Raw genomic sequence first — 16,323 nt, 5'->3', positions numbered from 1 at the left:
AAGCCAATGAGAGCAGAATGACAGTGGAAGTCGTATACATATATAAAAGATAACGACTTATGTCGTTTTTATGTACGGCCCTGAAGCACAAGTAAAAGGAGACACAACATCGAACGTGGGTATCTGTCTCTCTCGAACATTCCCACCTTTGAAAATGTACGAGAAAGACAGACACCCACGTTCGATGTTGTGTCTCCTTTTACTTGTGCTTCAGCGCAGTACATAAGAGCAAGCAGTCTTTATTTCTTATGTCTATGGTAAAAGTCGTATGTCCAAGAGTCGGGAGAGGTAGACCCGGCAGAGGCGGCAGACGACATGCATTAAAGGTTATCATCATTGTTGACATCCTAAATCATATGAGGTAAACTGTTGGAAGTTGCATCTGTTTTGTCATTCAGTAGTCATGTCTGTGAAGTGTTTATGCACACAAAATATTTCTTTGTATAGTTTCATTCTCTGAACATTAAAGTTTTAGACTTATGTAAAAGAACAGAATTAAGTTGAAGCATTTTTAAAAACCACATTTTTATCTGTACTAACTTGGCTCTGAAAAGTAGAATATCAGTGAGTGTTGTTGTTGATGTTGCTGAGCCCGAAGCAGCAAAAGCCTCAGGAACCTAAACTTAGCTACATTAAAGAAAAATTTGTTGCAAACAGATAAAAGAATACGCTAAAAAGTGTTTTTGTCTTCAATTCCTACTGATCATGATCAAAGGATTTTTCATGTCCTCAAAAAATTTTCGGAAAAACAGACCTCAGTAAAAGGTGTATTGTGAAGTTTTGTGCATTGTTTGATAACTCAATAATGTTATATTTTTATGACATTGTTACAAGCTATACGTCACAGCTGCGTCATAAAATCCCCTCCCAATGACTGCATGCTCACAGTAGGCCAATTTTACGAGTTTGATTGCATAAATGCTGTCACTGAAGTAAATAAAATTGATTCGTCTTCCATAACAGTTTGCAGACAATCTCAAATCTCGAGAAACGTTGAACAATTTTTACTTATTAATTTTGTTTGCAAATTACTGCCCAAGAAAAACCAAAATTTCATGTTTCATGATGCATGTTGTACTACGTATTAATTATTTAATTACAGTTTCAGGTCACTTTATTCTCTGAGTTAACTAAGTACTTTTTTGTTCAAAAAGTTCTAAAATGTCAAGAAAATAAATCAGTGTGAGTCAGAGCATAAAATCTAAGTCGCTGCTGCTTTGCTTGCCAAGATACACCTAGCCCATACATTACGGTTGCAACCCCCACTTGACGATAACTGCTCTCGAGGTCAAAAAAAAAAATTAACGAGCAGGATCTTTACTGGAAGCAGCACCTGTTTATAATCATTGTGTCTGTAAGACCTTGATCTTTTGTATTTTTGATGCGTATGTGTCATTTGTCTATTTCATGTTGTTTCCAGCCTTCGAACAGTAGCCGCAGTGCTGAATTTGCTTGGGACTGCTGCCTCAAAATTTGTTGGCTTTGCAGCTACCAAGGATGAAGGACTTACGCCTATACTGCCTGATTTATCGATTACATGAAGTATAGCGTTTAAAAGTGCAGATTTTACTGGTACTCAAGAAAATGAGCAAAAAAGATTGTAACTAGAGTGTAAAAAGAGTATAACTAAGTACAAGGTATGCTCCTTTTATTAATTAAAGCACTAAAAAGATTCACCAAGTTTTTAGAATAGTTAACACAGACAATGACTTTCTAGGCCTTGCAGGGGTTCTCAGAACTTAGCACAAATTTGGAAATATCTGTTATAGAGGCAATTTCGTCCTACTAGCCATGTTACTATTGCTCCCTTTCTACTGACAAAGATCACACGTTTGGGATGCTGCACAAATGGCTCATGCTGCACTTATTATCATTATCCTTGCAATTTTTATTTTATTTTAGATTGAGTGCGTTACTATAACCTTTTGAAAGCTTACGCTCGCTTAATGGGATGTTATAGATTTATATTAAGCATCCTGGCAACTTTCCTTGAAAAAACGCATTGCTTATCGTACAGGTCCTAAAGTACTTTAATTTTTTCAAAAAAAGTACATGCATGTATACATACTAAATATCCGTTACTTCATTGTGAGGTAAAAGCTTTAACAGTCAATGTTAATAAGCTCTATTATGTTAATCAAGAAATCGTAAGCGATTATATTAAGGACTCAATAAAAGAAGTACCTCTTCTGTTCATAGACGAATGGAAAAATCTCTCTTCTTTTTTGCAAAAAGATTCTTTTGAATCGTGGATGATGTTTGCAGGTAAATTATGTAACCTTTTTATGGCTCTCAACTTTGTCTTATGATTGTAAAATACTTTTAATTCTGTTTTCTTACCGAATTTTACAATAAAATGATATACATATATACCCTTACTTCAGTTATACCGCTTAACTTTTTAGGAAGACGTTTGAAAACTTATAAGAATTCACTAATCAATTTAGATTTATTAATGAGCAAATTGTTATAAAAAAGTGTATGTATAATTTCCTAATATTTTTGTAATTACCAGACTGTCTACAAATTTCATCATAGAATGCTTAATAATAATTTCAATCAAAAATAGTTGTTTATTATTGGCCTATGAATGTTACTAAATTACCAATGTTACCGTAATTTGATTCTCTGATGGATGGATTTTACAGCCACCATTAGCACTTCCTCTCTCTCTGCTTGGGAAGAGTTTGCTTTCTTACCAGCTGGTTCAATTCACTTAGCTGGTAGATATCGATACCACATATGTGCATGCTTACACATAACTTTTAGTCTCTTTCCTTTCCTATTTCTATCCTCCGTTCCCCGTTTTGTGTTCACTAGCAGGTCATCCCGACAGTCGATACTTTAACAAGTTCTCTGAAATTAATGCAACACTCACATTGTCCCTGATTCCCTGCCAAGAATTTATAATCCTTTTTAGGCGAACTTTTTTGTTCTTGCTCAAATAGTTATAATCAATTGAATTAACTGACATGAAGCAATAAATTAGCTATCATGTTTAGCAAAGAGGAAAAAAATTGTAACTCAAATTTGTTATTATCGTAATGTTTGGAAGAATAGCTTCAAAAGGCCAATGTTGTCTACTGATTGGCAGGACGTAAAAATTTGTACAAAAAAAAGTGAGACTGGTGAGCTTGAAATGCTCCTAGCCCCATCTATCATACTTTTCAATCAATCAATGAATCAGCTTGCGATATAACCGTTACCTTTTTTCAGCTCATTTTCTACCACTAAAATCTGGGCTTTAAAATATTTAAGCTTCGTTTTTAGTTCCCTAACAATATTTTCATAAATTTCATTTGAGTAATTTTGAGCATTTTTACCGGACTTTTAAAGATTTGTAGTAGTTGTTGCAGCAGACTAAGCTTGCTTCTTTAAGGCCTCATTCTCTCAGCCAGCAGAGCTGCTTCAGCTGAGATCAGAATAAACCGGCAGCAAATTACAAGATTGGAAGAGGGCAAATCTGAAAATTAAAAATTTATCGGGGCTTGGAACAGTCTTATGTTGCCTGGCATGAACAAAAGTAGAATACATTTTAATGTTGCATTGCCATGCTCCTGTTTAGATTAATATTTTTGGTAATTGTAAATGTAGATCCTTTGATTTTGTTTTATGTATTTATTGACTACTATTACATACTCTTTCTATTACTCTTAGAAATCATATTACATTCTCATAATTTGTTACATAAATATTTTGTTACAACGTTTGAGTAGAAAAAAACGCCACTGCTCACTTGTAGAATAATGATTATTCAATATGGCCTACATTATAATGACAAAATATTAATTAAGTAAGTGTGATACATTAGTTCAAATATTCAGTTCCACAAAGTCACTAATATTGAAATCCATAAACTTTTATTAATTATTTTTTGTTATAAAAAAATTGCAAAAAAAAAAAAAAAAAATGAAATGGATTTTCAATTATTATTATTCTCTTGAAACTTTAATCACCATGGACATAATCTTGTTACAAATAGAAGAAAGTGAGACGTTATTTGTTATTCAAGTCCCCTGCAGCATGACCATCTTTTTAAGTGTTGTTATCGTTGAAGAATGATTTGAATTAGATTTCAAAGCAAAACGATCTACTGGTGTAGTCGGAAAATGAAATTGGTGTGGTGAAGCAGATGGATGTATCATAGCAGAGTAATGGGACATAGTGTGTTGGGTCAATGAAGTTGTATGATTTGCTAAAGTTGTTACTGTGCAATTGGAGGAAGGTAAGATTATTGTGGGTGTTTGTGTAAGAAAATTTCCAGAATTCGTGGATGTTACAGATGATAAAGTTGCATTGATAGTAGCTTAAGGTAAATTTCTACAATTTGTCACAGGTATCCCAGATATTGTTGGGACGTTTGGATGAGCAGACGAGACAGCTTAATTATCTGATGGAAATTGTGCCCATGGAGATATTAAATGTCATGGATTTTGTAGAAAATTGTGATTATAATAAGCCGTATGCAGATTATTCATTGGCATGCATTGAAATGAAGGCACATATGCATTTAAACGGTAAGAGTGAGGAATCTGTTCTGGGAAAAAGATAGTAAGCATTACGTTTGTCTGTGTTGGTGTAAGACCAGATTAAGTTTTAGTTTTGACGTGTTGCTGAGCAAACTTCGTCTCTGATTTCTCTGAAAAAACACAAAATCATATTAAGTTAATGAAATTAATTGATTGCGCGTAAAATAAGCATACGTGACTATTACCTGTTTTCGGCACAACTTCTATTAGTTCACTGGATTTCTTTCCTTTTTTTTTATTGGAACATGATAAACGACATAGCAGCCTTAAAAAAAATTTCTACATTCGAATGGCAACGTTACCATTATGAGGCAGAAGATGACAAAAGTTAATCTTAGTGACATCAAAAAAAATTTAACTTACTTTCATCTTCGTGTACGCTTCTCTTCTATGACGTCAAATTTACTTCAAAAGAAGAATTTTCGTACCATATAGAGTTAGGATAGGCGTACTTAAAAACTATGCGTTTTATTTCTGCACAAAAAATCAAGAACTTCTCTGCGGGAATTAGCATGACGTGCTCCAAAAGAGTTTCAAAAAATTTTAATCTATTGTTGTGTCATTCGTATTTTGAGCTTTATTGCCATTTATCTCCATACATGTCTGAAGAGTACTCTTGAATTGTATTGGAAGGTTTTTGTCGTTAAAATTTTTGAGTTGTCTTGACGTATTCATGTCGTATTAAATATCTTCAATATTTTTTAGAGCTTCTAAAGAATCTTTCCACAAGTTATCCAAATTACCGGACGTCTCGATGTCTGACACAGTATCACCGATAAATTGTAAAGACTAATAGTAGGGCCACCGTGATTGATATACTTTGAACTGCCCGTTACCTAAACTAGTTGTCTTTGCTAAGCTATTCTTTTTATAAAAGTGCGTCTCAAGACTCTTCCACTTTTGTCGAAGATTTTCCTCTGTAGTAAAAAGAGATATGAGAATGCTTGAGTAGTGAAACTAACCAAAAGAATATTCAATGAGATATCCTAAAAGCAACTGAAGTTTTGAGAATTATAACCTAATAGCATCCATACTGCCTGGTGTGACGTAATTTCAAGAGTAAGTACACGTTAAGTTATCAGGGGTGCGTTCCGAAAGTCAGATTCACCGTGTAAATGGCAACGCTGCTGTCACAGATCGTCATGTCAGGTAAAGTGACTACTGGAGCTGAGGTCCGAAATGCCAAAACAAACTGCGCTTTTTTCTAACCCCTTTGCTTTCTGTAAACAACTTTAATGTCGTGTAGTAGTGCTCGCGGGTTAGGTGCTCTTAACTGTCACTTTTCAATTACCTTGTAATCTAAGGAAGCCTTACTGAAATTAGTCAGTCTTATGAAATGTTGTAGTTACTCTCCAGATACAAATAAAAATGAATCAAGTGAAAATTAAGCTTCTAAGAACGCTAGTATTTGATTCGTCAAGCAGCTCAAGTGATTCTGATGATAAAATTTTCAGTGATGAAGAAGTTCGACAGGCAGAAATGTGTGAACAGAGAGTACCTGGTAGAAGAAGAGTACGAGTTACAAATTTTATTAAAACTGTCATAAATCACTACAGTGCTAAAGAGTTTAAAGAAAATTATCGGTTAAGTAAATACCATAACTACTCCTTCAATATGATACTCTCATTTAGTCATTTCATAACAAGTAAGAGAATTTTATAAGCAATATTAAAATACTTACAATTACAGAATGAGTAGAACAACCTTCGAATACTTATTGATGTTGCTCAGACCACATTTAGAAGGAGAGGGAGTCAGTAGGACACCTGTAAGTCCAGATAAACAGCTATTTATAGCTTTGTACTACTTGGGGACTCCTGATTCTTACAGGTAGCACAATGAATTCTTAATTGATTAATTATTCCTATTTTGACATCTACTTTCTAAGTGTAATGAAATACAGTTTTTGTAGGTCAGTTACAAATAAATTTGATGTAGGCAAAGCAACAGCATGGCGAGCAGTGATACGAGTGATTAAAGGTCTTTGTCACTTTCGCAATTTTTTCATTTGCTGGCCCAGCGAAGAGGAAGCTCTGGAGTCTTTCAATAATGTTAAAAGGCGTTATGGATTTCCACGCGTAATAGGTTCAGTAGATGGAACCCAAATAACAATCCCCGCTCCTAAAAAAGATGCACAAAGTTACATCAATTGAAAAGGAGTGCATGCGATTCAACTCCAAGTAAACTGATAGATACTCATAATAGTTGTGTTATTAACAGTTAAAAATTGCATGCAATACTGATGCTGATTTTATCAGTGACAAACGTATGAATTATGTATGTAGTTCTGTATAATCCACAATTTAGATTGCTCATAAATTTTTTTTAATTGTAGGTAATATGTAACGAAAAATTACAACTACTGCATTGCTATACTGGCCTGCCCGGATCAGTTCATGACATGCGGATTTTCAAATATTCAGGCGTGCAGGATATGTGTAACGAAAATTACTTTTTCCAAGATAGTCATTTATTAGGTGATTCTGCTAACACTTTCCAGAATTGTGTAATGGTACCTTATCCTGATGATGGACATATGTGTGATAGACAAATAATTTTCAATAAAAAATTATCAGCAGCAAGAATGATGGTAAAAAGGTGCATTGGTCTGTTGAAAATTCGATGGAGATGTTTACTTGACAAATTATGCTCGAGAAGAACAGATTTAGTGCCATACATCATACTAAGTTGTTGTGTACTGCACAACATTTGTTTGTTGAATGAAGATGTCTTCGAGTATCCAGTCGTTGTTCCAGATACCATAAACATGTATCCAGAGCCATGTAATGTTCCAGAAGAATTAAAAGAGCAAGGTTTAATGAAACGGAATAACATCGCTGAAGGCATACAATAATTCCTTGCAATGTTTATAATTTGTCAATAAATAAAAATACAAATTTATAAAAATTACTTTATTTTTTGCGAATTCTAGCAAAATACATTTTTTCTGAGTAATTGTATTAAATCACTTCATAATACAATTTTTCCACAATTTTTTTTTAACACTGGCCACGTATGAACAACTAACACATTAATTAACTAACAAGATTCATAAATACTTTGTTTTATGGCCTATTACAGTCTTTTATGTGTTACAGATAACTCTTATTTGGAATAAATAATACTCTGAGTACAATGTAATTGTTTGAGCGACAAGTTACGACTAGTAAAAAATATTTTTAAAAAATCACAATTTATCAATCAGCTGCTTCAAAAGATCCAACTTTTTCTCTTTGTAGCGTCTATCCAAATCTATTTTTTGTCTCTTGAGCTCCAACGATTGTTGCAGCAACTCAATTTTTTCTTCATGTACGTCACGCTTGCGCTCTGTAAAAATCAGATACATGAAACGTTAAGGACAAATTGATATAATACAATTGAAAAAAAAAAAAAAAAATTACTATTTGACTTCACAGCAGGTAACTCATTGATTTCTCCCAAAGGTAACGTAGATCCAGCCAATGTGAGAGGCTTCATCCATGGTTTGTTTCTAAAAATTTGGTCCAACTCCTTTAAGTGATAAAATTAAATATTATTTTTACACTAACTAACATAAAGTGAAAAAATAGATGTAAGAAAAATTTACATTGTAATAAGGGTGAGTAATTCTGCCGTTTCCAGATTTTGCATTGTGATCTTTAACATCTTTGTACGCTTGTTTCAAGCTATCCACTTTAGACTTGCATTGGGCCACATCATAGTCGTAGCCATGGACAAACAAGCCATTAGCTATTTTTTTCCACAACTGGTTACTCGTCATAACCCCGTTGCTGTACAGCTTTTCGTTTTCTTTGTACAAATTAATAAGAAGTTTAGTTTGCTCCTCATTCCATGTACAACGCCCAGTTCGTAGCACAGCTCCTAAAAAAAGGTAAATTATTCTAGATGATATGTTTTATTAAGTATATTATACAGTACAGTATGCATATACCTGAAGGATTGTTTTCACTGTCAGCAGTGTTTACAGAGTTGTTTTTGGATTTTTTGTTTTTTTTACTTGAATCTTTATTTTTTAGATTCATTTTTTTTTGATTTTCAGGTTGCGTTGAGGAATTCTCTTCAGTACTCACACTTCTATTACTCTGTGAGCTATACGTAGGCCTGCTTTCAGTTACCAAAGCAAATGCGAGTTGCCTGCTTAATTCTTCCTTATGTTTCACAAGCAGCTTTGTGGATTCATCAATATCTATAAAAATAAAAAATAAATATACTTTTTATTTTGATATATGGTCACGATACACATGCCATTGTTAACCAAACTTACCACGATTAGCCAAATCATATGTTGGTTTGTCCAAAAACAAATCATAGTTTTGGTTGTCCAGTGGATCAATTAGTCTCAAATGATGTAACGTCTCCTTACTACGTTTGACATTATTCATATTGAGATCTTGTTTGTGGGTTATTAGGATTTTGGTGGCAAACTCCAAGTCTGAGCAAAAGTATTATTTTTTAAAAAACAATAAAGGGTTGTCGTTAGGTACAGATTCATACGTAAATGTTATTCAGATTACAAAAATGCACTTTACCTTGCTCAGCTCGTTTCTTTGATTCTTCAGAAATTGTCACAACATACACAGTGTTGGTCGAGGAATCCAAGAACTCCAGTGGAACCTCCGTCATCGACTTAGAATTTTCTGTATTTTCAACCTCTTTACTAGTACCAGGCTTGTTAAACATTGGGTCATTTTCCCAATAATAATTGTCGTTAAGGTTGGAGAAATAAGTACGTCCTTCATCTACCCACAATTAATTTTTTGTCAGTTACTTATGCCTGAGTATTAAATTGTAATAGAAAAACTGTGACGAGGTATTTTAAAGTGTATTACTTACCATCTTGTGGATAAAATGTATCGTTGGACGTTTCAATATGTATATTTGAAAACATATTAGTACATGGATGGTTTTTAACTTCATTGAATACCATTTTTGCTTAACACCATCCACAAGTATACAACTGTCAGATAACATTGAGATAATATAACATTATTGATATTACAGATAAAAGTATATTACCTAGTGATAACCAATACTGTATTTACCTTATCATTCATTTTTCAAACTATTGCTCTCGCTCTTAATCGATCCTAATTTGTTGATAAGTTAAAAATTATAATGCGTGGTGATGATAGACATGACATTAAAGTTGTTTACAGAAAGCAAAGGGGTTAGAAAAAAGTGCAGTTTGTTTTGGCATTTCGGACCTCAGCTCCAGTAGTCACTTTACCTGACATGACGATCTGTGACAGCAGCGTTGCCATTTACACGGTGAATCTGACTTTCGGAACGCACCCCAGTAGGAGTCTAAGAAGAAAGTTATGTCTAAAGCCATGTGGTATTCCATGCAGGCAATTGGTTGGTAAATATTTTGTGTCATACTACATGGCATTCGACATATGATTACACATGGCATTACACATGGCGTTCCTCGTGAAATTATATTACTAAAAGAAAAAAAATATAATAACACACATCAGGGCCAACTGTATAAAGTTTTTGTATGTAATTATTAATTAACACTCATGTATAAATATATTCCGGAAAAAGTAACAGTATGGACATATTTAATAGTGTTATATGTAGCTGCTACTGTATGATTTAGATGTGAATAATTTGTTAATTCATTCACAAACAGCACACAACATTTAGTAATTTATTATTGTTTTACTTAAAAGTTAAATTTATTACTTTTCGTTATAAGGTACAAAGGCAGGAAAAAAAACTTTTATTACAATACTTTGCTACATTTAAACCAAATTATATTATTAAAATAATAAATAACGCAAAGAAAATTTTGCTAGCTTTATTTGATAGTTCTATTATATATTAAAGTACTCTTTATTAACAAGAAAATCACAGTTACAAGTGGAAGATAAAAATTAAACTATCAAATATAGTTAAAACTAGGAAAATAATGATGTACAGGAACACTTTATACGATTACAGTTTCTTTTGATAACCGTGAACTAATGTAATGACTATAATTTAGTGATTAATTGCATTTTTCTTCGAAGGTTCTATTATATATTTAAATACTTAGTTTTAACAAGAAAACCACGGTTACAAGTTAGAAAGAAAAATGTATCTACCAAATGTAAAACTAGGAAAATACTATAAACATGTCATTGTTCAAATACTTCCTCGTATAACTTATTGTGGACTTCTTTAATTTTATGCCCTACGCTTCTCTTTATCTTGCGAAAATATTTTGCACGAGTTTGTTTGCATAAATATCTCTTATTTAAGGAGACTTTGTATATATCTGTAAAGTAACATATAAAACTAAACGATACAAGTAGTAATTAATTCGTCAAAAATTTGATATTATTTAACTATTGACTCACTCTTCAAGTCTTTGTATTTTTTAGGTGTTAGAATTTTCCTTAGACTTCTGTTTTCTAACCAGATCATTTTCTTTTCATTTGATATACATCGATTAGCTATTGATTCCTTCCCCCAATAAATAACAAATATTTTCCTTAAAAAAGCCCCAGGTTCTCTTTTGCATAGAAAGTCATGAAAGTCTTTATCAACATATTTATCTGCTCCTATATGTACCTACAATGTATTCTCACCATAAGGTATGTAATAAGACATAAGAATAATATCTCTGACAATATAAGTATAATTTTTGATGACAAAAGTCCCACCTCATAATTAGCAATACTTTCAGTTTCTAAATTACGTCCATCTACTTCTCTTGTGTTTGGTTAAGGTCTCAAATTAAAAACTCGCTCATCATCAGACTCATTACTTGAGTTACTATCATTTTTCAGAGGCCCTTCTCTTTTTTTGAAAAACCTGTAAGTTCTTTGCTTCTCTGCTCTTGTTTGTCTTTCATTACCTTAGACGTACGAAACATAAAGTTAAGTAGTTAATCTTGACGCTTTTTTCGGCGGTACTTTACGTGTAGAAAATATTGACGTATGTACATATTCAGCACAAACAGTACACACACTTTTATTTGGTAAACATTAATTGGATTTACGACTGGGGTGACCAAGATTAGAGTTGTTTTGCTGGTGATTTAAATTCACGTGATCAACAGAATCATCTGATAAACGCGACTCATATGCATGCCTTCTAACATTATTTGCGGTTGCACAGTTCTTATGTGGCTGACACTTTTTCTAGTACGCTCGTAATGGGCATTTTCAATATCATCATGTTTCTTTTTAATCTCTCTTGTATTATGTGACTCTAAAGGTTCGTTCGAAAGCCGGAACTTGGCGACCCTGGGCTACCCGTTCTTGAGTTAAACTTATGCTAGCGCAGGCCGCCGTGGGTCGTGGGTTGTCCGTGGTTACCAAATTTCGCCCTTTGAACGAACCTTGTGTTTCCGCTGTTTATACATCGTATAAACAATATGTAAAACTGTTTTTTTTTGCGAAGTTTAATTCTCATTTAGATATTTTTGATGTTCATCAGTGAAAAAATTACCTTTTAAATACTTTGTCTTGACACATGCATTGCAACATTGAATGTAATTCCACATATGTCAGAACAGTAAGTATTAACGACAATGTTAAAAGTTTAATCTTATTTCATGACAGCTTACGGACAATATGCAGCATCAACGGAAACGAGCTTACACAGGTTATCTAACTACATGTACTTTAAAGAATGTCAGTCCACGGGTTAGACAAAGAGCTTTGAAAAAATTTAAAAATGCAACCGTAAGTTTACATTGATGATAATATTTTTTATTTTACTTTGTGATTCCACAAAAAATTAAAAAAATAATTTTATAATTGACATATGAATTTTATAAAGATTACGTTTCTCACACTTAGCACCACAATAATGAAACTTTTCACATTGCATTTTTCTGTATAGCATGGAGCTAAGATTACAATTACTTTTAGTATCATTCATGATATTTTTATTTCTTGGTATAATAATGTAAAACATTCATTTTAGAAACATGTCAGTAACTTAAGATTGTTTTTGGTAGGATAATTAGAATCACGCAAATAATCTTTAAAATGCACACATTGAAAGACAGGAGGTTTTTAAATGTACAAACATGAAAGAGAATGATACAGTGACGTTACATAAAAATAAGGAAGAATCACAGCAGAAATCACAGTCTAAGTGCAATTTATTCGTCAACGAGATGGGCATGCAATTTTCTTCACAAGAATCTGAGGTTTGTCAAAAATTATAATATCTGAAAAATTGCGTTCTAATCTGAAATATTTATTATATATATACATAAATATAGGTCTGTTATTTTAAAATACCAATTGTTAGGATTGTGTACACCCAAGGAAAAGTGATTTTTTCCAAGCACTTTCCCTAAATCGCAACATGGCCAATGTTTCCCATTGGTTTACCATAGATGGCGTCAGATTTGCAGGGCACACAGGGCATATTTTTTTTTTTTTTTTTTTTAAGTGCGTATTAAATTTAATGTCATCTCTGGTCAACCAAGGAGAAGCAATGTGCAATGTTTCCATTCAGGGTAAGTGCCTGGACAGAATCATTTTTACTCGGGTGTACCTTATACAATCTTTCCCTAAAGTTACAATCCGTACCCTGAATATACAAAATTTTGTACTTCGGTCTTCCAAACCTTCAACAGAAAAAAAAGGTACATTTTCTTTGCATCCTTTTTTTAAACTTAAAAATATTATTTGTAACGCTTAAGCAATATAGAGTCAAGCTTTCAAGTAATTCAAACGGTAAGGAAAAATATTACCAAAAATCAAAAAATTTTACTAAACTTAAAATATTTATACCCCATGCTCTTTCTGTGGGAGATCTTCTCGTGTCTGGCAGAACCTCTTCACTCCAAAATCCTTGGATTTTCAGAGTACGAAGTCTTTTTTCTTTAAGGAATACGTAATAAAAAAACATAAATTAAAAAGTAATGATTGTCACATTAGGTTCATTGCGTTGTGAATAATGGTACCTATGTAGATGATAATTAAGTTCGTGATTTAAAGGACAATCGTATATACGATAAGAACTTACGTTGCGTAAAAAGTATGGGAGAGTTGATTGAAAATCACTACTTCTTCATGCCTATATGACAACTCAATCCGATAAATCTTCAGGAGAGGTAGTCCTTATGGTGTTAGAGCATAGTATAAAATACAGATCCTCTTTGACTCAGTTATCAAGCCTGCTACAGCTTATAAATAATAAATTTACTACAAATATTTTGCCACATACTCGAGATATTGGCTTGACCAAATTCTTAATCCAAAGGATCAAGAGAAATTCCATGCTTTGTGTCCAAACTGTCGTGCATACCTCGGACAAATTACTAATTTTAAGTCTTCTGTGACTTGCTCTGTTTGCTCAGTAGCTGCAATTATGTTGAGTCCCTCCAATTTAAGTATTTTCCTTCTTAATGATCCATCAGAGTCAATTCGAAATCTTTTGCAGGAGGATGCAGTGTATTACGAGCAAGTTTTGAATCGTAGACGTGATCAGTATATCAAAGATTTGTTTGATGGGGAAAGTTATAAATCTTTTGTAAATTCGTTACCTCAAGAAACAAAATATAACTATGCAACCTTGACATTAAACACTCATGGTGCTCCTCAATTTGAGTCATCGTCTTACTCTATTTGGCCTTTTTATATTCAAGTTAACGAAGTTCCACCAGAAGTACGATTCAAGAACATAATTACCTGTGGTATTTGGTTCGGTAAAAATAAGCCTGAAATGTCTTCGTTTTTACAACCCTTTATTTGATGTATTAATAAATTGTCTACTCAAGGAATCAAGTGCGTAATAAATAATGAAGAACGAATTATAAAGGTATCCGGTCTCGTCTGCAGTGTAGATTATATTGCTAGAGCTGTAATGCAAGGGGTAAAACAGTTCAACGGCAAGTATGGTTGTAATTGGTGTCTCCATGAAGGAGAGTGGTCTGATGGTAGTATGAGATATCCCATTTTACAGTCGTATCCTTAAAAAAAAACTTGTGAGAAAATGATTTATTATATGCAAAGATTATGCACTGATGACGACGACAATGTTTATGGAGTAACTAGTGTTTCACCTCTTATAAATCTTACCTCTTTCGACATTGTTCAAGGTTTCGTGCCAGATTATCTACACTTATGTCTTTCTGGAGTAACAAAGCAGATAACGACGTATTTTTTAAATTCTCTATCCTCTGAAAAAATTGAATTTTTAAACTCTATTTTAATTAACATTAAACCACCGCGCCAGGTTGAGCGATTACCTAGATCATTCGATGATTTCAAAGACTGGAAGGCTAAAAAGTTAGAGAATTTTTGTTCGTACTATAGTGTGCCATTATGGAAATTAGTGCTGTCTAAGAAAATGATAAAGTATTGGAACTTATTTGTTTAAGGCTTATTTACAATACTAAAAACTAGCTTAACTCTTGACGAATTGGGGGAGATTTATGTAAAGTTACATAAGTTCATTTTTTTAACAGAAAAGTACTTTTCTAAAAAGTGCATGACATACAACATACATCTTCTTTTACATTTAGCAGAAAGTTTAAAAAATTGGGGGCCATTATGGTGTCGTTCAACTTTTCCATTTGAATCTGCAAATCACCAAACTTTAAACGCGATTCATTGCGCTAAGGGGGTGAATTTGCAAATTACTCGTTACATTAATATGCAACAATCTATTAGACATAAAGAAAGTATCGTTTTTCCTCATGCATCTCAAGCTGTTCTAGAATACTGTAAAAATACATCTGGTGTACGAATCAAAAACAGTTTGAAAACCAAATCTGTAACTTACTTAGGAGACAGTATAAATCCAAGCAACAATATAATAGAATATTTTGGATTGACAATTAGATCAACTGTTGCATATCAAAGAGTAATTAAAAACGAATGTCTGCTCACCACCTTGGAAAGTAAGAACGTACGATCGGATAATAGTTATGCTCAGCTATCAGACAAAACTATTGTAAGAATAGCTTATTTTGTAGTTGATACAGATGCACAGAAAGAATTTATGTTATGCCACATAGTAAACCTATCACGTAAGATTAACTGTTCAGCGCACTCTATTGATTTTATTAGTAACGAATTAGTTGCATTTCAAACAGACAGCTTTAATGGAGTTGTTGTCTATGTAGAAATAAAGAATAAGAAATACATCGTTCGAATGCCAAACAAGTATCACTACTAATTAAGTCAAAATGTCAATTAGTTAAAAGGTAAGCAATTATTCTTTCTAAATGAAAAAGTCTACTCTGTCCGCAAAACATAATGTCATACCAGTTAATTGGCTGCTTTTATTGAGTTATACAATCTTAAAATACTCGCGATTTATTAGTGGATTTTTGTCTTTCGAAAAAAAACAAGAATTTTTATTGAATCTTTAAAAAAATATTTACATTTTTTTGTTTTTATTCTAGGTGCGTTTGGATTAATCTGTGTTTCATGTTTGGAAGAAATTTGAATGCAAATGATTTCTATCTTTAATTGATTTTAGACTGCCAGAATAGACATTGCTGATATAGATATCACATGTACATATGTTTTTTTTTTTATTTAAGATATCCCTGCTTACAAAAAACATGTAATTTGTCAAGTGAAAAAAAAATAAATCGTAACAATGATATCGATCGTTCTGTAAAAAGTTTTGGACTTTTTTTGAAATAAGAATTACGAAAAAGTGAAAAATGAAAAGCATTGTTATAAATAACTGATGATATAGTTGTTGAATCTTTTATTTCTATTCTCAAATAATAAATAAGTATTTTTTAAGTTCTTATAATAAATTTACAATTATTATAGTAAAAAATTTAAGACTATTATTATTATAATCATCATCATTACCATCGTCA

The 16,323-nt window shown here is 32.6% G+C and overlaps 4 protein-coding genes and 2 long non-coding RNA genes across 8 annotated transcripts in view; 3 read left to right on the top strand and 3 right to left on the bottom strand.

The window, feature by feature from the left end:
• The window catches only part of LOC106638276 (fatty acid synthase-like), a 1,454,996-nt gene that overhangs the window by 216,065 nt on the left and 1,222,608 nt on the right, over positions 1–16,323 (bottom strand). The window lies entirely within an intron of this gene.
• LOC149375664 (uncharacterized) lies at positions 274–2,160 on the top strand. Of its 2 annotated transcripts, none has more exons than XR_016293668.1 (4): positions 274–326; positions 1,103–1,354; positions 1,421–1,637; positions 1,718–2,160. It is a non-coding gene; the product is annotated as an uncharacterized LOC149375664 (long non-coding RNA). The 2 variants fall into 2 exon arrangements; XR_016293667.1 differs by having other exon boundaries at positions 289–361.
• Positions 3,923–5,673, bottom strand: LOC149375663 (uncharacterized). Of its 2 annotated transcripts, none has more exons than XR_016293669.1 (3): positions 4,893–5,673; positions 4,715–4,808; positions 3,923–4,639 (listed from the first exon to the last, which is right to left on the bottom strand). It is a non-coding gene; the product is annotated as an uncharacterized LOC149375663 (long non-coding RNA). The 2 variants fall into 2 exon arrangements; XR_016293670.1 differs by having other exon boundaries at positions 4,715–4,794.
• Positions 5,712–6,919, top strand: LOC149375662 (uncharacterized). Its single transcript, XM_089598133.1, has 4 exons — positions 5,712–6,112; positions 6,219–6,359; positions 6,433–6,614; positions 6,865–6,919. The coding sequence occupies exons 1-4, from the start codon at positions 5,898–5,900 to the stop codon at positions 6,873–6,875; spliced, it is 549 nt and encodes a 182-aa protein (XP_089454259.1). The 5' UTR covers positions 5,712–5,897; the 3' UTR covers positions 6,876–6,919.
• On the bottom strand, positions 7,605–9,435 carry LOC149375661 (uncharacterized). The gene is made up of 7 exons (XM_089598132.1): positions 9,363–9,435; positions 9,059–9,268; positions 8,794–8,961; positions 8,461–8,715; positions 8,116–8,390; positions 7,931–8,039; positions 7,605–7,856 (listed from the first exon to the last, which is right to left on the bottom strand). Exons 1-7 carry the CDS (start codon positions 9,415–9,417, stop codon positions 7,717–7,719), a joined length of 1,212 nt encoding a protein of 403 aa, XP_089454258.1. The 5' UTR covers positions 9,418–9,435; the 3' UTR covers positions 7,605–7,716.
• Positions 12,556–15,906, top strand: LOC149375660 (uncharacterized). Its single transcript, XM_089598066.1, has 4 exons — positions 12,556–12,678; positions 13,743–14,187; positions 15,271–15,500; positions 15,892–15,906. Exons 1-4 carry the CDS (start codon positions 12,556–12,558, stop codon positions 15,904–15,906), a joined length of 813 nt encoding a protein of 270 aa, XP_089454192.1.

Source organism: Copidosoma floridanum, unplaced genomic scaffold (genome assembly GCF_036245765.1).
Source record: "Copidosoma floridanum isolate Cflo_tuat_1 unplaced genomic scaffold, Cflo_Japanese_pri ptg000005l, whole genome shotgun sequence".
Lineage (NCBI taxonomy): Eukaryota > Metazoa > Arthropoda > Insecta > Hymenoptera > Encyrtidae > Copidosoma > Copidosoma floridanum.
The sequence above is the reverse complement of the archived record's forward strand: the minus strand, read 5'-3'. Positions and strand labels throughout refer to the sequence as shown.